This window comes from Phocoena phocoena, chromosome 11 (genome assembly GCF_963924675.1).
Source record: "Phocoena phocoena chromosome 11, mPhoPho1.1, whole genome shotgun sequence".
In the NCBI taxonomy this organism is placed as follows: domain Eukaryota; kingdom Metazoa; phylum Chordata; class Mammalia; order Artiodactyla; family Phocoenidae; genus Phocoena; species Phocoena phocoena.
This window is the reverse complement of record NC_089229.1, coordinates 85,206,277-85,229,334: the sequence shown is the minus strand read 5'-3', so window position 1 is coordinate 85,229,334 and position 23,058 is coordinate 85,206,277. Positions and strand designations below refer to the sequence as shown.

Here is a 23,058-nt window from a genome sequence, read left to right as displayed (position 1 = left end):
CTGTACGATGTCAAAGCTTGTGCCCATTCTTCTACTTTATAGAGGGCAGGAGAAGGCAACAGATGATTCATCACAATGTTTTACATTTTGGGCTAACATGATCTTCCACGGGCTTAAAAGAGAGAAAGTCGCCACCTCTTCCAGGTCGGTCCAGCTCAGTTGAGTAAATGAGTACATCTGTTCACTTGTCAGATGTGCTCTTTTGAAAAAAAAACCTGAAGTTATACAAATATTTGCTATTCCATTAACTTATATAATCTAGCGACTAATGAACACAAAATGAATTTTTGCATTTGGGGCTATTTGTCTTGCCATTAGCTAAAAACATTATGACAAATTTCACCCGTAACATAAACAATCCTGAGCTATTTTAAAGTTCAGAAAATGCAAAGCGAGTGCTGAATCTCAGTGGAAGCCTAATTTTTACAACTGTCTTCCTCTTTGCATCAGGCCTCTTTTCTGTGTGGTTTCCATTCCAAAATCATGCAATGAACATACCGTTCTGACCTCTAGCCATCTGTTGGCAGCTGAGAGGAATAAGTAGGCAATGTTGTTCGTGTCTGTCAGTTCCAGCATTCGCTGCTTAAATCTGGTTTCATGCCTGCCGAAAACAAAAATATTATGATGTTAGCTACACAACAGGAGAAATAATAAAAAACAGTCACACTTCCTACTACACTATTTACTCAACACGGTGACAAACTGATGGGGTGGAATGACTAGTAAATGGACTCCTACTTGCAAATAAAGGCCAGCTGCTACTGCTCTCCTGCACCCTTACTGAGAGATGGTGTGGTGCAGTGTTTCCTTCCTTTCTCAACCCCTGCTATGGAAAGGAATCTTTCCAATGACAAAGTCCTATTAAAGACTGTTTCATAAATTTCCACATAATGATGGTAGCCGTGAAAACAAGGCATGGTCTATGTCGCAAGTGCCCTACAAAAACCAGAAGAAGTTGTACAGAGATGCAACATACTCCACCTACTTTTTATTGCATGTGTTTTACTTTTCCACATGGCATGGTTGGAGTTGGGTGTTAGGTACTAGAAGAGACTCAGGGAAGACAGGAAAATATGCATTTGTAACAGGCAAATATATACTTAAAAATTTTTCTTTTTGCTCAGTGTTTCTGGGACTCAAAGAAGGAAAATGAAGTGGCAAGAAGTGGAGGATGGGGGTCCTTGCAAATGACAGATGTCCTTGTTAAGCAAGATATCATATAATCCCAAAGTTTCAAACTATTTGTAAGAATGGTCATTACATGAAAGAAACTCTTGGTGTGTGGTGCTTACAAGGGTCTATGACACACACAGTTTAGATACTGATTCTTGGCCAAATTAAGTTCATTCTAGGGAATTAACATAATCAGATCAAATTCTGTGTAACCTGTGTTATAAAGGAAACTTCTAATAAAAACCTCATCCATTCGAACGTGTGAGCTACTTCCCCAAGAAACTCACGTTACATGGTGATAAATCTTTTCTACATCGCAAAAATAGCCTCTTTTTATTTTTCAATTATTTTCCCTCGGTAACAGAAACAATGGAAAGCTGGATCAGAGAACCAAAATAACTAGTTTGAAGGCTGGAGGAAATGCCAAAGGTTTGTTCAATTTTCTGTGGCCATGGCTTATCTTACACAGACCTCCTGTCTATGTATTATGTTTGCAAGAAGCAGCCAAATTTCATCTGACAGCCCGGTGGTAATTCCTATTTGATAAGAGACTGCTCCAAGTCCCCCCAGATCTTCAAATCAATTTTCAAAAGTTTATAATAAGCAATCACTATGTCAAAAATGAAGAAGTCCAGGGTGGGGTGTTCACTTGGACCGTGAAGCCGTCCATACAGGCCAATATAAAGCAGATACTTGATGTTTATCCAATCAATCTGATCATTCCAATATGCCAAACCAGAAAAATCAGATAATTGAGTCAGACAGCAACATCTGAGCTACACTAATCAAAGGATACAGCCACCAGAGCCAAATAATGACCTCACTTTGAGTTATGTAGCCTTGACCCAAATGCCATGCACAGGAGGACCTGTGCTGAATAGCAACGCACTGGGGCGGGACTGAGCAGACGGAGAAAGAGGACTACCCTGGTGATGACCCTTTTAGAGATGGACAGAGTGAATAATTAAGGTAGGATGACTCATAGGGTTACAGGATTTACGGAGATAGTGGATTTCAACTGTAAACAGATATAGCCAATTCTGTATTTGCATGTTAGAATGTCAGAAACATTCATCAAGCACGAGCACTAGGTGAGACATTAGAATATATATGTCCGAATAAGACACGACCTCTGCCCTAGAGGAGCCCATTGTTTAGTGAAGGAAGGAAGCATGGTATGAACAAGTAAGGAAGGCACAACACAGAAGCCAATCATAATGGCCCTATGCGCAAAATGCTACGTGAACATAAAGGAAGGCGATGATTTGGACTGATCAGAGGATCAGAATGGTAGGGAATGGGGTGGAGGGTGGGGAAAGATGGATTAAGTAAGTTTCACAAAGGACTAGGAAGATGGTCTGAGTGAGGTTTTAAGAAATGGGCTGAATTTTTCAGGTGAACAAGGGGGACAAAGCACTGGAGGTATCAGAAACAACATGAGCAAAGGAACAGAAGTGAGAAAACTCAACATGTTCAGGGGCTGGAGGAGACAGGGCCTTCTCCCTAGAGGGCTGTGGTGATGGAGAGATTGGGGGTGGGGGTGGGGGGCGTTTGGACCAAAGCCTGCGGACTCCACTTGAGATGAACATCAAACACTTCACTGTGACAAAGTGCTTTGTCTGGGGCTCTCCTTACTCTTCCTTTAGTTTGGGGATATTGTTGCAGATATACTCTTAAAGAGTTTGTAAATGGAGCTGGCAACAATCTGAAGCAGCAGTGAAAGGGGAGGGGTGGAAATGCAGCGAACATTCTTTCTGTGTGTTTCTATTTGGCAAGAACCCTTCTGTTTTCCTAATGGAAACTTTGACACACTCAGTCTGTATATTTTCATCCACATCCAGCTCATCTTTTGAACATTCTTAGACCTTTATTCTGTCAGACCACAAAAAAAAAAGCAGGAAAGGTCACTGAAATCTCAGTCTAATTTAACTGTGATCCTTTGGTGGTAAACTACTTGAGGGAGTTCACGACTGCCTGTGAGCACACGGCGAACCCTGAACGCAGGGGAGGAAAGCAGCCTAATCAGTAAATATGAACTTTCCAAAGCGTTGAGGACTCTGGGGACTCTGACTAGCCTGAAAGAAAGGAAGAAATAGATGGAAGAGAATGTGTTTGATTCTTAACCACAGGTTACCAAATGTGAAGATTCTAGAATTTTTTTCATGGTAGCAAAACTATCCCCACATTGTAAAACTTCCTTTCGTTTAAAAGCGCTGATGTTGGTGGTACGTTACGTTTACTTTAAAAATGAACCGTGGAAGATCTAAATCTGGATGACTCTGATGCATGTACTGCTACATAAAAGTTGGGTTGTCTTTCGTGTCTTCCAATCATCATTCACGTCTTAGATGTCATGTAACAGTTTGTCTTTCTTACAGCTCTCTAGAATTTTCCTGATGTAAAATTAGAAATAGTCAAGCCAAATTCTGCTCATGTGTCTGGTGAAGAAGGTAAGTGAAAAAACTAAACGTTGACTTTTTTTTTTTTTTTTGCGGTACGCGGGCCTCTCCCGTTGCGGAGCACAGGCTCCGGACGCGCAGGCTCAGCGGCCATGGCTCACGGGCCCAGCCGCTCCACGGCATGTGGGATCTTCCCGGGCCGGGTCACGAACCCGTGTCCCCTGCATCGGCAGGCGGACTCTCAACCACTGCGCCACCAGGGAAGCCCTAAAGGTTGACTTTTGATCAAGTTTCTCTTTCATGCTAAATCATCATTTCCTTCAAAATGCTTTATGTGATTCCAGTCCTCAGCACTCTCGGAAAATGACCTGACCTTGTTCTTCACCAAGAAAATAGAGGCTGTTTTCAGTTGAACCCATCAACTCTTCCACCTACCAGCTTGCCTGAATCCAGTCAATGATTATCCCCCACCTGCCATGTTATCCCATCCATTTTCTCTGTGGTATTTATCTCGGTTAGAAACAAAAGGCCATGTCTTTGGAGTCTTTCTATATCCACAGCAAGAGTAGCAGCTAGCATGTGTTCAAAACTCAAATAAATTAACTTGAAAGGACTTGTTTGGTGAAAAATGTAATTTTTAATATGGTGTACTTATGAGTACCACTGGGCATTGCTGGCTACTATTAGAACATAAATCTTATCTTAATACCTACATTCAAAGTCAATAAATGGTTTTACCATCTCCAATAAGAGGCACTGCACACTCTGATGGGAAAACACACCACTGTGGAAAGTATAAATGCTTCACAATGAAACCTAGGTAGATTTATGTAGAAATTCTGTGATGCATCTTGTAGATGGTGGCTGTATCTTTATATTCTACTTTTTGACTCAGTTATATGTATATATATATACATATGTGTAATACAAATATTTCTTAGGTTAGAAAAATCTCTAATTGAAATCAATACAGATCACCACTAACTGCTCAACAACCATCGACAGGAAGACACTGGAACTCACTGAAAGAGATACCTCATATCCAAAGACAAAGGAGAAGCTGCAATGAGACAGTAGGAGGGGTGCAATCACAATAAAATCAAGTGCCGTAACTGCTGGGTGGGTGACTCACAAACTGGAGAACACTTATACCACAGAAGTCCACCCACTGGAGTGAAGGTTCTAGACCCACATCAGGCCTCCCAACTTGGGGGTCCAGCGGGAGGAAGAATTCCCAGAGAATCAGACTTTGAAGGCTAGCAGGATTTGATTGCAGGACTTTGACAGGACTGGGGGAAACAGCGACTCCAATCTTGGAGGGCACACACAAAGTAGGGTGTGCATCAGAACCCAGAGGAAGGAGCGATGATCCCATAGAAGACTGAACCAGACCTACCAGTTAGTGTTGGAGGGTCTCCTGCAGATGCGGGGGAGGCTGTGGCTCACCATGTGGACAAGGACACCGGCAGCAGAAGCTCTGGGAAGTACTCCTTGGAATGAGCCCTCCCGGAGTCCGCCATTAGTCCCACCAAAGAGCCTGTAGCCTCCATTGCTGGGTTGCCTCAGGCCAAACAATGAACAGGGGCGGAAACTCAGCCCCACCCATCAGCAGACAAGCAGATTAAAGTTTTACTGAGCTCTGCCCACCAGAGCAACACCCAGCTCTACCCACCACCAGTCCCTTCCATCAGGAAGCTTGCACAAGCCTCTCAGATAGTCTCATCCACCAGAGGGCAGACAGTAGAAGCAAGAAGAACTACAATCCTGCAGCCTGTGGAATGAAAACCACATTCACAGAAAGATAGACAAAATGAGAAGGCAGAGGACTATGTACCAGATGAAGGAACAAGATAAAAACCCAGAGAAACAACTAAATGAAGTGGAGATAGGCAACCTTCCAGAAAAAGAATTCAGCATAATGACAGTGAAGGTGATCCAGGACCTCGGAAAAGAATGGAGGCAAAGATCGAGAAGATGCAAGAAATGTTTAACAAACACCTAGAAGAATTAAAGAACAAACACCTAGAAGAATTAAAGAAGAAACAAACAGAGATGAACAATACAATAACTGAAATGAAAAATACACTAGAAGGAATCAATAGCAGAATAACTGAGGCAGAAGAACGGATAAGTGACCCGGAAGACAGAATGGTGGAATTCACTGCTGTGGAACAAACAATGAAAAGAAATGAAGAGAGCCTAAGAGACCTCTGGGACAACATTAAATGCACCAACATTTGCATTATACAGGTCCCAGAAGGAGAAGAGAGAGAGAAAGGACCCAAGAAAATATTTGAAGAGATTATAGTCGAAAACTCCCATAACATGGGAAAGGAAATAGCCACTCAAGCTCAGGAAGCACAGAGAGTCCCAGGCAGGATAAACTCCTGCCAAGGGGAAACACGCTGAGACACACAGTAATCAAACTGACAAAAATTAAAGACAAAGAAAAATTATTAAAAGCAACAAAGGAAAAATGACAAATAACATACAAGGGAACTCCCATAAGGTTAACAGCTGATTTCTCAGCAGAAACTCTACAAGCCAGAAGGGAGTGGCACGATATATTTAAAGTGATGAAAGGGAAGAACCTACAACCAAGATTACTCTTTCTGGCAAGGATCTCATTCAGATTCAACAGAGAAATCAAAAGCTTTACAGACAAGCAAAAGCTAAGAGAATTCAGCACCACCAAACCAGCTCTACCACAAATGCTAAAGGAAATTCTCTAAGTGGGAAACACAAGAGAAGAAAAGGACCTACAAAAACAAACACAAAACGATTAAGGAAATGGTACTAGGAGCATACATATCGATAATTACCTTAAATGTGAATGGATTAAATGCTCCAACCAAAAGACACAGGCTCGCTGAATGGATACAAAAACAAGACCCATCTATATGCTGTCTACGAGAGACCCACTTTAGACCTAGGGACACATACAGACTGAAAGTGAGGGGATGGAAAAAGATATTCCATGCAAATGGAAATCAAAAGAAAGCTGGAATAGCAATAATCATATCAGATAAAATTAACTTTAAAATAAAGAATGTTACAAGAGACAAGAAAGGACACTACATAATGATCAAGGGATCAAGCCAAGAAGAAGATATAACAATTGTAAATATATATGCACCTAACAGAGGAGCACCTCAATACATAAGGTAAATGTTAACAGCTATAAAAGAGGAAATCGAGAGTAACACAATAATAGTGGGGGACTTTAACACCTCATTTACACCAATGGACAGATCATCCAGACAGAAAACTAATCAGGAAACACAAACTTTAAATGACACAACAGACCAGATAGATTTAACTGATATTTACAGGACATTCCATCCGAAAACAGCAGATTACACTACACTTCCTTCTCAAGTGCACATGGAACATACTCCAGGGTAGATCACAAATTAAGCCTTGGTAAATTTAAGAAAATTGAAAACATATCAAGCATCTTTTCCAACCACAACGCTATGAGATTAGAAATAAATTACAGGGGAAAAAACTGTAAAAAACACAAACACATGGAGGCTAAACAATGTGCTACTAAATGACCAAGAGATCACTGAAGAAATCAAAGAGAAAATCAAAAAACACCTAGAGACAAATGACAATGAAAACACGATGATCCAAAACCTATGCGATGCAACAAAAGCAGTTCTAAGCGGGAAGTTTATAGCAATACAATCCTACCTTAGGAAATAAGAAAAATCTCAAATAAACAATCTAAGCTTACACCTAAAGGAATTAAAGAAAGAAGAACAAACAAAACCCAAATTTATCAGAAGGAAAGAAATCATAAAGATGAGACCAGAAACAAATGAAAAACAAATGAAGGAAACAATAACAAAGATCAATAAAACAAAAAGCTGGTTCTTTGAGAAGGTAAACAAAATTGATAAACCTTTAGCCAGACTAATCAAGAAAAACAGTGAGAGGACTCAAATCAAAAAAATTACAAAAGGGCTTCGCTGGTGGCGCAGTGGTTGAGAGTCCACCTGCCGATGCAGGGGACACGGGTTCGTGCCGCAGCCTGGGAAGATCCCACATGCCACAGAGCAGCTAGGCCCGGGAGCCATGGCCACTGAGCCTGTGTGTCCGGAGCCTGTGCTCCGCAATGGGAGAGACCACAACAGTGAGAAGCCCACGTACCACAAAAAAAAAAAAAAAAAAAAATTACAAAAGAAAAAGGAGAAGTTACAATGGACACTGCAGAAATACAAAGCATCATAAGAGACTACTACAAGTAACTCTATCTATGCCAATAAAATGAACAATCTGGAAGAAATGGACAAATTCTTAGAAAGGTATAACCTTCCAAGACTGAACCAGGAAGAAATAGAAAATATGAACAGACCGATCACAAGTAATGAAATGAAATTGAAACTGTGATTAAAAATCTTCCAACAAACAAGTCCAGGACCAGATGGCTTCACAGGTGAATTCTATCAAACATTTAGAGAAGAGCTAACACCCATCCTTCTCAAACTCTTCCCAAAAATTGCAGAGGAATGAACACTCCCAAACTCTTTCTATGAGGCCACCATCACCCAGATACCAAAACCAGACAAAGATACTACAAAAAAACAAAATTATAGACCAATATCACTGATGAATATAGATGCAAAAATCCTCAACAAAATACTAGCAAACAGAATCCAACAACACATTAAAAGGATCATACACCATGATCAAGTGGGATCTATCCCAGGGATGCAAGGTTTCTTCAATATATGCAAATCAGTCAATGTGATACACCATATTAACAACTGAAGAAGAAAAACTATATGATCATTTCAATAGATGCAGAAAAAGCTTTCGACAAAATTCAACACCCATTTATGACAAAAACTCTCCAGAAAGTGGGCATAGAGGGAAACTATCTCAACATAATAAAGGCCATATACCACAAACGCACAGCAAACATCATCCTCAATGGTGAAAAACTGAAAGCATTTCCTCTAAGATCAGGAATAAGACAAAGATGTCCACTCTTGCCACTATTATTCAACATAGTTTTGGAAGTCCTAGCCACGGCAATCAGAGAAGAAAAAGAAATAAAAGGAATCCAAATTGGAAAAGAAGAAGTAAAGCTGTCATTGTTTGCAGATGACATGATACTGTACATACAGAATCCTAAAGATGCTACCATAAAACTACTAGAGCTAATCAATGAAATTGGTAAAGTTGCAGGATACAATATTAATGCACAGAAATCTCTTTCATTCTTATACACCATCAACGAAACATCAGAAAGAGAAATTAAGGAAGCATTCCCATTCGCCATTGCAATAAAAAGAATAAGATACCTAGGAATAAACCTACCCAAGGAGGTAAAAGACCTGTACTCAGAAAACTATAAGACACTGATGAAAGAAATCAAAGATGACACAAACAGATGGAGAGATACACCATGTTCTTGATGAAAATGACTATACTACCCAAAGCAATCTACAGATTCAATGCAATTCCTATCAAATTACCAATGGCATTTTTTACAGAACTAGAACAAAAAATCTTAAAATTTGTATGGAGGCACAAAAGACCCTAAAGAGCCAAAGCTATCTTGAGGGAAAAAAATGGAGCTGGAGGAATCAGACTGCCTGATTTCAGACTATACTACAAAGCTACAGTAATCAAGACAATATGGTGCTGGCACAAAAACAGAAATATGGATCAATGGAACAGGATAGAAAACCCAGAGATAAACCCATGCACCTATGGTCAACTAATCTATGATGAAGGAGGCAAGGATATACAATGGAGAAAAGACAGTCTCTTCAATAAGTGGTGCTGAGAAAACTGGACAGCTACATGTAGAAGAATGAAATTAGAACTCTCCCTAACACTATACACAAAAATAAACTCAAAATGGATTATGGACCTAAATGTAAGACCAGACACTATAAAATCGTTAGAGGAAAACATAGGAAGAACACTCTGACATAAATCACAGTAATATCTTTTTTGACCCATCTCTTAGGGTAATGGAAATAAAAAACAAAAATAAACAAATGGGACCTAATGGAACTTAAAAGCTTTTGCACAGGAAAGGAAACCATAAACAAGACAAAAAGACAATCCTCAGAATAGGAGAAAATATTTGCGAATGAATCAATGGACAAAGGATTAATCTGCAAATATATAAACAACTCATGTAGCTCAATATTAAAAAAACAAACAACCCAATCAAAAAATGGGCAGAAGACCTATATAGACATTTCTCTAAAGAAGACATACAGATGGCCAAGAGGCACATGAAAAGATGCTCAACATCACTTATCATTAGAGAAATGCAAATCAAAACTACAATGAGGTATCCTCTCACACCGGTTAGAATGGGCATCATCAGGGAATCTACAAACAACAAATGCTGGAGAGGGTGTGGAGAAAAGGGAACCCTCTTGCACTGTTGGTGGGAATGTAAATTGATACAGCCACTATGGAGAACAGTATGGAGCTTCCTTAAAAAACTAAAAATAGAACTACCATACGACCCAGCAATCCCACTACTGGGCATATACCCAGAGAAAACCATAATTCAAAAAGACACACGCACCCCAATGTTCACTGCAGCACTTTTTACAATGGCCAGGTCATGGAAGTAACCTAAATGCCCACCGACAGACGAATGGGTAAAGGGGATGAGGTACATATATACGATAGAATACTACTCAGACATAAAAAAGAATGAAATTGGGTCATTTGTAGATATGTGGATGGATCTAGAGACCGTCATACAGAGTGAAGTAAGTCAGAAAGAGAAAAACAAACATCGTATATTAACGCATATATGTGGAATCTAGAAAAATGATACAGATGAACTGGTTTGCAAGGCAGAAATAGAGACACAGATGTAGAGAACAAATGTATGGACACCAAGGGGGGAAAGCAGGGTGGGGGGTGGTGGTGGGATGAACTGGGAGATTGGGGTTGACATACATACACTAATATGTATAAAATGGATAACTAATAACCTGCTGTATAAAAAATTTAATTAATTTAAAAACAGAAATCAATACATGTTTGCATTTAGCACTGCAGAAATATATAATACTTCAAGATGTTGATTTTCTAGAGTAAATGAAACATTCAATGATGCCACCTTCTTTTCTGATTTTACCTGAACAGGGAAAACAGGGTCAGGTAATTCTTTGTGTATTAAGCAGACACTCTTGGTGAAAAGCTTGGGATATTACTCTATTTACCAACATTCAAGAAAACTGATTAAATCCTAAAATAACTTTGGTGTAATAATTCTTTTATTATTAATACATTTATTTTAACTTCTATGTTGGGTGTTTTTCTGCTAACCACTGTGGTTAGTACCTTACATGCATTATATCAATTAGTCCAACAAGCCTAAGAAGCGAAACTGATTTCCCCATTTCAGAGATGAGGCTAGGGAATTTAAAAGCCTGGTCTAAATCCCACAGCTAGTATCCTTCCAACATGATGCTTAATTCTTTCTTTATCCTTATTAAAATTTCAAAAGATTAAACTCTGTGATCATTTACTGCCACATTTTTCTTACTACTAGTTTAGAACATGGCCACGCACACAGTGGGCATTCAAAAATGGGAGCAATGATCAGTTATATGTAGGTAAATACTTGTTGATGATGTAACTGCCTAAACAACAAAAGGAAAACATGTTTACTCACCTAAATGCCCGAATAGTGGTGAGGCCTTCAGCAGTTTCTGAGAAGTGGCAAAGCAGAGGGAGCTGGGTAGTATCATCAAGTTCCTGGAGATCCCTAGGACAGAGACAAGTGCAAAAATAAACCTCACACTTCTTCAGACTCGAAGACTACTGCATTCATTCTAAATTAAGGTTATTATTTGTCATCGCAACTATTTTCCTCTAGCACTCAATTAACAAGAACTTCAACAGCTTACAATCTAAAGAGGAAGGGAAAGATAAGTATGTATAATAAATACGGGTCCAGGCTGAATATTATGTGTTGTACAAAGATATCAGCTTTGTATCACAGCTAAAGTAAACTGTTATGGGGACACAGAGGAATGAGCAATTAATTTATATGTAGGAGATGGGGAATATTTTCTTTGAGCAGGTGGAGATTTAGGCCAAATCGTAAGCATGCGGAGGGCTTCAACCAAACAGACAAGAAGAAATGCATTCCAGCTGAGGGAACAAACAAGAGCAAGCACAGAAGACTAAATAACTGGCAAGTTCAATCTGGCTGGTGCCAGAATCCTTTGTGTTGTAGTGGGAAAAGGCTGGAAAAACAATGGGCAGGGCTAGACTGTAGAAGATCCTGGATGGTCTGGGAAAAAACACTGAGGACTAGAAATAAAATGATCAGAGCTGGGTTGAAGCAACATAACTTGGGAGACAGTGTAAAGGATGGAAGAGAATCAGTGAGTAAAGATAGTCTATGTAAGAAATTTTTTTTTAAGTTCTTAATTATTGTGATGTGGGTGAAATTTAAAATAAGGGGAGATTGTGAGATAGCCTACTAGAAGTAGCTTTCTAAACTGCTACAGTCAACTCGTAGCAGAGTGAATAAGAGAGGAGGGCCACACAGATATAGAAAACAAACTTACGGTTTCCAAAGGGGATGGGGGGAGACATAAATTAGGAGTTTGGGATTAACATATACACACTACCATATATAAAGTAGGTAAACAACAAGAACCTACTGTATAGCACAGGGAACTATACTTAATATCTGGTAATAATCTATAATGGAAAATAATCTGAAAAAGAATATAAATATATGTGTGTGTGTATAACTGAATCACTTTGCTGTACACCTAAAACTAATACAACATTGTAAATTAACTATCCTTCAATTAAAAAATAAACTAAAATGAAACATGAGAGGAGAGTCAAATATGACTTGGTAATTACTCAGCAGCCTTGGAAAACGACAGTACTATTTACCAGGATGGGGGACAGAGAATAAAGATATTTGAAGAAACAGGTAACGAGTTTGGCTTCTGCCACAATGAAACTGAATCCCTGCCTAAATGGAACTTGTATTCACTGGTCCTCCGAGTGTAAATATATATTTACAGGTATATAAAGCACTCAATGAATGTCTGGTGGACAAATGTCTGAGTAGGACGCTTTCCATAAAGATGCACACTCATGATAACTTTTTAAATCACATAAGCTAGCGTTTCTAGAAAATAGGCTAAGATTTATATCACACATTTCAAAACATGCCTGTTTTTTTCTTTTCAGCCTTTTTTCTGTCTTTCTCGGGGTCTTTGGGGTCGAGGGAATGAGAGTAGCAGTGCTAACATTCACCTTCCAGAGTCAAGGGAACTGAGTACACTGTTAACGTAATCTTCAACTGTTAGTTACATAATCTTAGGCCATTCTGGGTTGCCTGGGTCATCCCACAACCAAACGCAAAGTCTTTTTTTTTTAAGTTTCTAAAATGGATTTACTCACTTCAGAAACTGCAATGAGGGGAGGGAAAGAGAGAGGGGGGGAGGAGGATGAATATGAAGGAATGTAAAGAGTCTGCTATTTTTAAACAGAAAAGTGGCTATTTGTAAATTTGACACAAGTAACAGGTGGTCACTACATTGAGGTTTGTCATGAAAGGGAAAAAATGAGGAAGGAGGAAACTCTGCTTATAGGACTGTATTTTATGGAACCAAAAAGGTGAGGGTACAGCTTGATCATGTTTTCTTGTAAGCAGGAAACGCTTACTTACAGAGCTAACCACACATGAGGTCTTTGATTTTAGATATTCAAAATTTCATGGCATGTCCTGTAGCTAGTGCCCCACCTTCATTCCCTTTGGTGTTTACAAAATAGTCTGTTAGGGCTTCCCTGGTGGCGCAGTGGTTGAGAGTCCGCCTGGCCTGCTGAGGCAGGGGACACGGGTTCGTGCCCCGGTCCGGGAAGATCCCACATGCCGCGGAGCAGCTGGGCCTGTGAGCCATAGCCGCTGGGCCTGCGCGTCCGGAGCCTGTGCTCCGCAACAGGAGAGGCCACAACAGTGAGAGGCCCGCGTACCGGAAAAAAAAAAAAAAAAAAAAAAAGTCTGTTAAACTGCCTGAGCTTTCCAGCATGGGTGAGTCCTGCAGAACCTCAATATCTAGAAGGGTCTTTTTGTCTGTGAGATTTAGTATCATGCGGTCCTATTTGCGAACTTTCAGAGAATTTCAAATAAGAATGGCTTATAATCCATTATCAATGTTCCTTTAAAAATAATTCATCCCCTGCATATTTTAACTATCAATGTTAACGGATTATGCTTACTTATAATGAACAGAATTCACAATTCAAATTTGTAATGAACTAAGAATATGTGCCTGGCTTTGGCACTCAATTTTTATTGCCCAGGAGTGAAAACAGGCCCAAATGAGTATGAGATTGAAGTAAACCATGATGGTTGAATATCAGTGGTGAGAAAGCAAAGTGAGATTTGGAAACAGCCAGCAGAAATGAAGTATCTGAACTTTTCTGCCCCTCCAGCAAGCAGCATCAACAATAATACCAGAAAACAAAACGAAACAATAATACCAGAAGAAATGAAAGAGCGAATTTGATGGCTAGCCTCTTCCTTTTGGTCTGAACTTGCTACAAGCAAAGGGAAGAAGCTAGGGATGAAAACGCATCCCTAGATTTAACATAGCATTTGATTTAACATAACATTTGAAGGATCCTAATTCATAGCCCTGAGGGAGAAACAACTATATATATATTTTTAAATTAAGAAATGTTGCAGATATATCCAGAGGTTCCCAACAATAATCTTGCCTTTTCTTGTTACCTGATTTTTTTCATTTTCCCTGCACTCAAGTCCTATTAAATCTTTTCATTTTACTGAATAAACTCAATACCTGCCTTCCTATTCCAGCACTTGATCCACATATAAGGGTTACCTTATTTATTTTTTATCTTCCCAAGAGACTGTAAGTTTCTTGAGAATCGTTCCTTGCCATGTTGATCTCTTCCTCTGCCACATGGCTTACACAGTTATTTACAACACACAATGCTTGATAAGTGTTTGCTGAAATAAAGTGATTACTGCGATAATATAAAATGTACTGTATTATTTAAAGCATGGACTTCAAAGTTAAATTGGAAATTTCAAAACAACTGGTACTATATTTCACTTAATTTTTTAACATCTCAGCAAATGACAAATCTTATATTAACAGAAGAATTTACAATCCATGGCTATCTTTTATTTATTTGGCTGGATATTCAAGGGCGTGTTAAATGATCCAATCTAAAAATTTCCAACCTCTTAAAGTTACAGCACTCCTACCAGACATTCAAGATTCTCCACTTTTATAGTTATCACTCTGATTTATCTCTTTAACCTCTTTTTACTTCTACTAATCTTTTATGGAGTGCATTTTACTCATTTGAAAATATTTTACTTTTTTTCCTCCCCCCTTGTGGAATATAACAATATTAAATCACTTATCCTTTGGGACTATATTTGATTTCATAAGTTTTCTGTCAATGCCATGTTCAGAAAAAGGACCATGGAATGAAAAATTGGGCTCAATCCACTTGTTAATATAATTCCAGAACTATGTAAGGCTTAGATAACCAATTACAGAAACAAAATATCTCTTCAAATGAAACATAGTATCAGGATAGGTTTCATCTAGTTAAATTAGATTTCATTTCCAAATTCCATACCTTATCTTGAAAAATGTTACAGCCAATCTGGATCACAATCAAATACATGGGCTTTTGAAGATGAATAGTGTATTATTTTACTTACTTAGACGCCACTCGGAAGTATTTCTGGATAAAATAAAAGGCGACCCCAAGAGGCACAAGTGCAACCAGGAACACAGGGGTAGCATAAGAAATCATGCCAATGGCAGACACGCAGAGCAGTGTTGAGCGAGTTAGAGATTCCAAAGTTGGAGGGATATGCTGTTAAAAAGGTGGTTTGAAAGGAAAATGTTTTAGCTAAAATAAAACATTGGTTATAAGGCAACAAATCATTAATTTATTTTTATTTTTTATAAATTTATTTATTTTATTTATTTATTTTTGGCTGCATTGGGTCTTCGCTGCCGCACTCGGGCCCTCTCTTGTTGCGGCGAGCGGGGGCCACTCTTTGTTGCGGTGCGCGGGCTTGCAGTGGCTTCTCTTGCTGCGGAGCACAGGCTCCAGGCACGCGGGCTCAGTAGCTGTGGCTCACGGGCTCTAGGGCGCAGGCTCAGCAGTTTGGCACACGGGCCTAGTTGCTCCGCGGCATGTGGGATCCACCCGGACCAGGGCTCAAACCCGTGTCCCCTGCATTGGCAGGCGGATTCCTAACCACTGTGCCACCAGGGAAGCCCTCAAATCATGAATTTTATATTAACATAGTTATATAATTAGTTCCAAAAGTAGTATACAAACATTTTCATTATAAGCAATTCATCTCTCCTTCAACTTCACTCACTTCCCATTGTTTATCCATCAACCTATCTACTTATCTTTGGTCAGTTATTTACCTATCTACCTATTTATCTTGTGGGATTTTATACAAATAGCACTATACTCTAAACCTTATTTGTCCATTTGCACTGAACAAGATGGATTGTAAACCTTTCCATGCCACTATACACAAATCTATTTCTTTTTAACAGCTGCATAGCATTAAAAAACGTATTTAGCTATTCCTCTATTAATTTAATTGCTTGCTCATATTCTTTGCACATTTTTCATTGGATTGTTTATCTTCCTTATCGATTTTTAGATGCCCTTTATGTATCATGGATGTTTATCCTCTTTCTTTACATAGGTCGCCAGTTCTTCTCCCAATGAATCTACTACATTTTAAGTACGTCTCTGATGCTTTTGGCTCAATAGAAGTTTAAAATTTTAGAGTCATTTCTGTTGGCCTTTTCTCTTATTTTTTCTGAGTTTTGTGTCTTACTTATAAAGACCTTTCCCACCCAAAATTCTAAAACTACTCTCTTACATTTTATTTTATAGTTTTGTGTTTTTAGATGGCCCTCTTTATTACATGGGAATTTGCTTTGTATTTTATAGGTAGTTAATTGTCCCAACACCCTTTACTGAAAAAATATTCTTTTTCTTACTGATTCAAGATATACTGGTGTCTTTGAGTTTTCCACTTTGTTCTTTTGATCTGCTTGTTTTCTGTGACCATCAGAGTGTTTTGATTTTATAGTATTTTTTAGGTATCTGATAGGGAAATTTTATATATATATATATATGATTTTTATGATTTTCAGATTGTTGGATCACTTTTCTTCATATTATGTTTATTTTTCTTTTCATAGTTTTTGTTGTTATTATAAGTGAAATTTATTTTTCACATAATTTTTAATTGGTGTAGAGAAAGTTACTGACTTTTACATCGTATGTGTTATGTAGATATTCTGCTTAACTTTCTAGTTGGTTCTCTATTGTATTGACTGTTTTGGACTCTCTAGGTAGCAATAACATCATCTTCCAAATAAGGAGTGTTCTGTCTCTTTTCCAATATGTGTTTCTTAGGAAGTGTTTTAGGTGTAGCATGACCTGACACCAATATTGTGAAAACATCAAAATTTTTCAGCATACATTTTAGTCAGCTGCATGCACCCTTCTTTTACTAAATTGATGGCAATTTAGGTGTTCTTAAGGCCACTCTAGAAAATCAGAAAAGGAAAGGGCTGGATTTGCCAAGTCTATGTTCAGTCACCCTAAGGAGTCGGTTCATGAGGTGATCCAATTTCGGAGTTTGAGGTCTTTAACTTCAGGACAAACTTCTAGAGCCGAAGGACCTAAGGCTAAACTGGGCAACCTTGAAATATTCCTTAAGATATCACACCATCTAAAGTTTCTCTCATTCAAGAGCCAATCTAACAAAAGTAAAGGACATCTAAGACAGCTTGGTATTCCATTCTTTACTTCTGGGAGACACTCTGTGTTAATACTAAGCTTTAAGAACTTTACAACACCTCCATCGCGAATGGAGATACAACACTGATCAAAATCACTTCTTTTTACATAAAAAATTTTAATGTTCATTCTTTGCTATTTCTCTTTATTTCATGCTGATTCTCTAAGTATCCTCTTCCACATGCATAAATTTCTTTGAATTAAGGTTTTCCTTTAAGATTTTATTCCAGAAATCATTTATGCATATATGTAATATCGATATGAATGCAAACAGGCTTTCACTGAAGTTTTAGAAATCCTCTGTTGTTAACAGGAATCATGATTTATCTTAAAATGTTATTTAGCTTACACTGAGAAATTTATTTTTGAACTTGGAAGTAACTCGGGCACTCACCTGATCAATGATATTTGTATCAGCTGAAAAGCGATTGAGAATCAGTCCCAGTGGTGTGGTATCAAAGAATCTAGGGAATGAACAGATTGGAATGTATAATACTAAATTATCTGGAACCTAAACACTGCTAACAGTCATTTTGGGGTCATAAACGTGAGAAGATCCCTACTGATCTGTTGAAAGACTGAATAAATTCTTTAAAATTTCACATTTCACTTCCACTGAAAAATGCATGTTTTTATGATTTTCTGTGTGGGAGTAAAGTAAATAACTACTTTTTTTACCTTATTGGTCCAAGAATGATCTTATTGAGGAGATTGTGGTGAAGATTTTTGGCAGCTGTGACACCCATCCATTCCACAGTGAGAGATGTAACAAGGCAGAGGAAAATACCTGCTCCACAGAGTATGCTAAATCCAGCCACATAGTAGGTCTAAAAAGCAGCCAACACAAGAAAGCACATAAGAAATTATCAACTGACACCCAACATCAAAGTCTGGCAATATCAACTTCATTATCTTGCATCAATTTAGACAGTGGAAGGAGTGTAGTTCTTGGAGACTCCTTCACCTTCCTTTAAGGTTTGCCTAAGGGCAGATGAAGGCTTAGAGTCTGTTTTCTGGTTTGAAATATTCGTGACGTTTTACATCACAAAGCTCATTCTTGCTATCCCTAATCTCAGAATGACCAGCTAATTCACTGGTTAAAATCAAATACCATCAGAACAACAACAGAAGCCCAGTGTGTATATTATGCATAAACACATATACCATGTGTATAACTCCCTTGAATCCAAATCCAAGCATTATCTTTAAATGCTTCTTATGATATATTTCAGGTCCTGCTCTAATTAACTTATTGAATCATTACAAAAGTCCTGTGACAGACATAGACAACAGACCTGTGGTTGCCAAGGAGGAGGAGGGTGGGGTAGGTATGGATTGGGATTTGGGGATTAGCAGATGCAAACTATTATATAGAGAATAGATAAACAACAAGGTCCTACTGTATAGCACAGGGAACTATATTTATTATCCTGTGATAAACCATAATGGAAAAGAAAATGAAAAAGAATATACATATATATATACAACGGAATCACTTTGCTGTACAGCAGAAATGAACACATTGTAAATCAACTACACTTCAATAAAATAAGTTAAAAACAAAACAAAAAAACACCACAAAATTCCTGTGACGTATAGAGTATTTGTATCTAACTAGATAAAAGGCTATCACCGTTAATCTCAACATTTCACTGTACCTGATCAGCTTTTCCAGTATTGTTTATACTGTACTCTGAGGTCCATGTGGCCAGCCAGTAGTCTATAGCTACAATGACGGAATGCTTCAAAAGCTTAGAGAAAATCATCAGGAAGAGCAAGAAGAATCCTCCAGAGGTGAGGTACCGCCAACAGGTCTTCCATGGCATTTTAGTCCTCAGCCTCATTACAGTGGACATGTTATCATCCTCATCTTCCTCCTCCTCTTCCTCTGCATACAAAACACTTTTTAAATCTTCTGACAGGCAATGGGAAGATAGAATTTGTATTATCCACCCTCTACACACAAACTTCCATCAAATTTATAGAAATACAAATATTAGTCTTAGAAATTGAAAATGCTTTTAGCAGGGAAAAACTTCATTTAAAAAGTAGATGAGTGCCTATCAACAGATGAATGGATAAAGAAGATGTGGTGTATATATACAATGCAATAATTCTCAGCCATGAAAAAGATGAAATGTTGCCATATGTGACAACATGGATGGATCTTGATGAGGGTATTATGCTAAGTGAAACAAGTCAGACAGATAAAGACAAATACTGTATAATTTCACTCATATGTATAATTTTAAAAAGAACCAAAAAAACCAAAATAAATGAACAACTCAAACCACACAAAAACACACATGGATACAGAGAACAGAGTAGTGGTTACCAGAAGAGAAAGGGGCGGGGGAGGGGGATGGAATGGGTAAAGGGGATCAACTGTTTTGGTGGTGAGCATGCTGTAGGGTCTACAGAAGTAGAAATATAATGTTGTACACATGAAACTTACATAATGTTATAAACCAATGTCACCTCAATAAAAAATAAGTTAAAAAATATGTGAAAATGAATAAATAAATGAAAGAATGAGTGAATGAAAAAATAAACATAAAATCTATGTCTGGATGAGTTAATTTGCTGATTTATTACACATCAAACTAACTAGAAATATAGACTAGAAGTTCACTAAGTTATTGAAGGAACGGTGTTGCCAAGAACACTACATGACAGGCCTGCAAATATTTATAATTTTTTGAACTCTGCATTTCTGAATTTGTAAAACTGCACCAGGAGGAGACAGTCTCTGAAATTTGTGCAAAGCTCAAGAGGGAATAATCCATTATCTCTATGGCTAGTTTTAAATGTGGTCATGGAGGAGCATGGGCAAAAAGAAACCTTCCAGAAGGCAAAGCCAGGGGACAGAGGACAATGTGCAGGGATGTCCTCTCAGCTCTTTAAGCCACCTGGAAACTTCTAGATGGTTATCTTAAGAACATACTCCATTACAAGGACAGGGAATTTTGGTATTTCCTGAGCAGCAAAATTTGATCATTCGTATGGTCTAGTGACTGTTGTGGATTTCCCATTCTTTCTTTTCCCAAAGGCAGTTTTCACTGCAGTCATCCTGTATGTACTCCACTACCGTATAGTGATCAGGCTGTGGGTAGGAACGATAGATAATTTGGTTTATAGGTTATCAGACAACAGAGATCTAAGTGTGGATATGATGGGAAGACTGAGCATCACCAAGGATCCTAATATTTAAGCTGGATACAAAAAATGAACAGGTCTCAGATAGTCTACCCTTTGGTAAGGATGGGTCCAATGTGTGAGAACAGGATTCAAAATTTGCATGATTAAAGGGGTAGACACTTGCAGACTGTGTTTCCTCAATATCTATTCTCTGTTTCCATATTAACTGAAATTTCAGCTTGCCTATAGCTGCCCAGTTAAGACAGCATTTCTTCACTTCCCCAGAACCTAATCTGTCCAGATGATGAACTGGCCAATGTTTAGCAGTAGAAAAAAATATGGGCAGCTACTTTCTTTTTTCCCTTCCTGGTGGCTTGAACAGACATACTGACAGCACCAGGAGGAGCAATCTACTAGGTAATATGCACCATACTGGACTCTTGGATATAAATTATTTCCTTCTACTCTGTAAGAAAAGTATTATTATCTTATTTTATACCTGACGAAATGGATTAACACAGCAAGCCCAGGGCAGAGTCAGCCTCTCAAATGCTATATTTACTACTGAAATACTGGAGAGAGTAAATGCAATTCTAGAGGCTGTCTGTTTACAGCACCAGACATTCTTTTTGTTTGTTTGTTTGTTTTTGCTTTTGGTTTTGTGGCCATGGCATGTGGCTTGCTGGATCTTAGCTCCCTGACCAGGGATTGAATTCCAGGGCCATGGCAGTGAAAGCGCTGAGTCCTAACCACCTGACCGCCAGAGAAGTCCCCAAACATTCTTCTAAAACTTTCTTAGGGGAGACCTTCAAGATGGCGGAGGAGTAAGACATGGAGATCACCTTCCTCCTCACAAATACATCAGAAATACATCTACATGTGGAACAGCTCCTGCAGAACACCCACTGAACGCTGGCAGAAGACCTCAGACTTCCCGAAAGGCAAGAAAATCCCCACGTACCTGGGTAGGGCAAAAGAAAAAACAGAGACAAGAGAATAGGGATGGGACCTGCACCTCTGGGAGGGAACTGAGAAGGAGGAAAGGTTTCCACATACTAGGAACCCTTTCACTGGCGGAGACAGGGTGTGGGGAGTAGAAACTTCGGAGCCACGGAGGAGAGCGCAGCAACAGGGGTGCGGAGGGCAAAGCGGAGAGATTCCCACACAGAGGATCGGTGCCGACCGGCACTCACCAGCCCAAGAGGCTGGTCTGCTCACCCACCAGGGCGGGTGGGGGCTGGGAGCTGAGGCTCTGGCTGTGGAGGTCAGATCTCAGGGAGAGGACTGGGGGTGGCTGCATGAACACAGCCTGAAGGGGGCGAGTGCACCACGGCTAGCCGGGAGGGAGTCCTAGGAAAAGCCTGGACCTGCCTAAGAGTCAAGAGACCATTGTTTCGGGGTGCACAAGGAGAGGGGATTCAGAGCACCGCCTAAACGAGCTCCAGAGACAGGCGTGAGCCACGGCTATCAGCTCGGACACCAGAGGTGGGCATGAAATGCTAATGCTGCTGCTGCAGCCACCAAGAATACTGTGTGCAAGCACAGGTCACTATCCACACACCCCTCCCACCGGAAGCCTGTGCAGCCTGCCACTGCCAGGGTCCCTTGATCCAGGGACAACTTCCCTGGGAGAACACACAGTGCGCCTCAGGCTGTTACAAAGTCACGCTGGCCTCTGCCGCTGCTGGCTCGGCCCCGCATTCCAATTATAACTACTGTACCCTTCCCTCCCTCCGGCCTGAGTGAGCCAGAGCTCCCTAATCAGCCACCGGCTTAACCCTGTCCTGTCTGGGTGGGGAACAGATGCCTGAGGGTGACCTACATGCAGAGGTGGGGCCAAAACCAAAGCTGAACCCTGGGAGCTGTGCAAACAAAGAAGAGAAAGGGAAATCTCTCCCAGCAGCCTCAGGAGCAGCGGATTAAATCTCCACAATCAACTTGATGTACCTGCATCTGTGGAACACCTGAATAGACAACGAATCATCCCAAAATTGAGGTGGTGGATGTTGCAGCAACTGTAGACTTGGGGTTTGCTGTCTGCAACTGACTAGTTACTGATCTTTATGCTTATCTTAGTATAGTTTTTAGCGCTTATTATCATTGGTGGATTTGTTTATTGGTTTGGTTGCCGTCTTCTTTTTTTAAATTACTTTTTTATTTTAATAATTTTTTAAAACTTTAATTGTTTTATATTTTTCTTTCTTTTTTTCTCCCTTTTCTTCTGAGCTGTGTGGTTGACAGGGTCTTTGTGATCTGGCCTGATGTCAGGCCTGAGTCTCTGAGGTAGGAGAGCCGAAATCAGAACATTGGACTACCAGAGACCTCTAGGCCCCACGTAATATCAATCAGCGAGAGCTCTCTAAGAGGTCTCTGTCTCAATGCTGAGACCCAGCTCCACCCAATGGCCAGCAAGCTCCAGTGCTGGACATCCCATGCCAAACAACTAAGCAAGACAGGAACACAACCCCACCCATTAGCAGAGAGGCTGCCTAAA

The 23,058-nt window shown here is 39.4% G+C and overlaps 1 protein-coding gene across 3 annotated transcripts in view; it reads right to left on the bottom strand.

The window, feature by feature from the left end:
• ABCC9 (ATP binding cassette subfamily C member 9) overlaps positions 1-23,058 on the bottom strand; it is a 143,663-nt gene that overhangs the window by 26,444 nt on the left and 94,161 nt on the right. For all 3 annotated transcript variants that reach the window (XM_065887483.1, XM_065887482.1, XM_065887484.1), the window contains 6 exons: positions 19,085-19,314; positions 18,105-18,253; positions 17,821-17,890; positions 15,301-15,458; positions 11,239-11,331; positions 499-601 (listed from right to left, as the gene is read on the bottom strand). In XM_065887483.1, the coding sequence (XP_065743555.1) occupies positions 499-601; positions 11,239-11,331; positions 15,301-15,458; positions 17,821-17,890; positions 18,105-18,253; positions 19,085-19,314 (803 nt within the window). The remainder of the gene's footprint in view (positions 1-498; positions 602-11,238; positions 11,332-15,300; positions 15,459-17,820; positions 17,891-18,104; positions 18,254-19,084; positions 19,315-23,058) is intronic.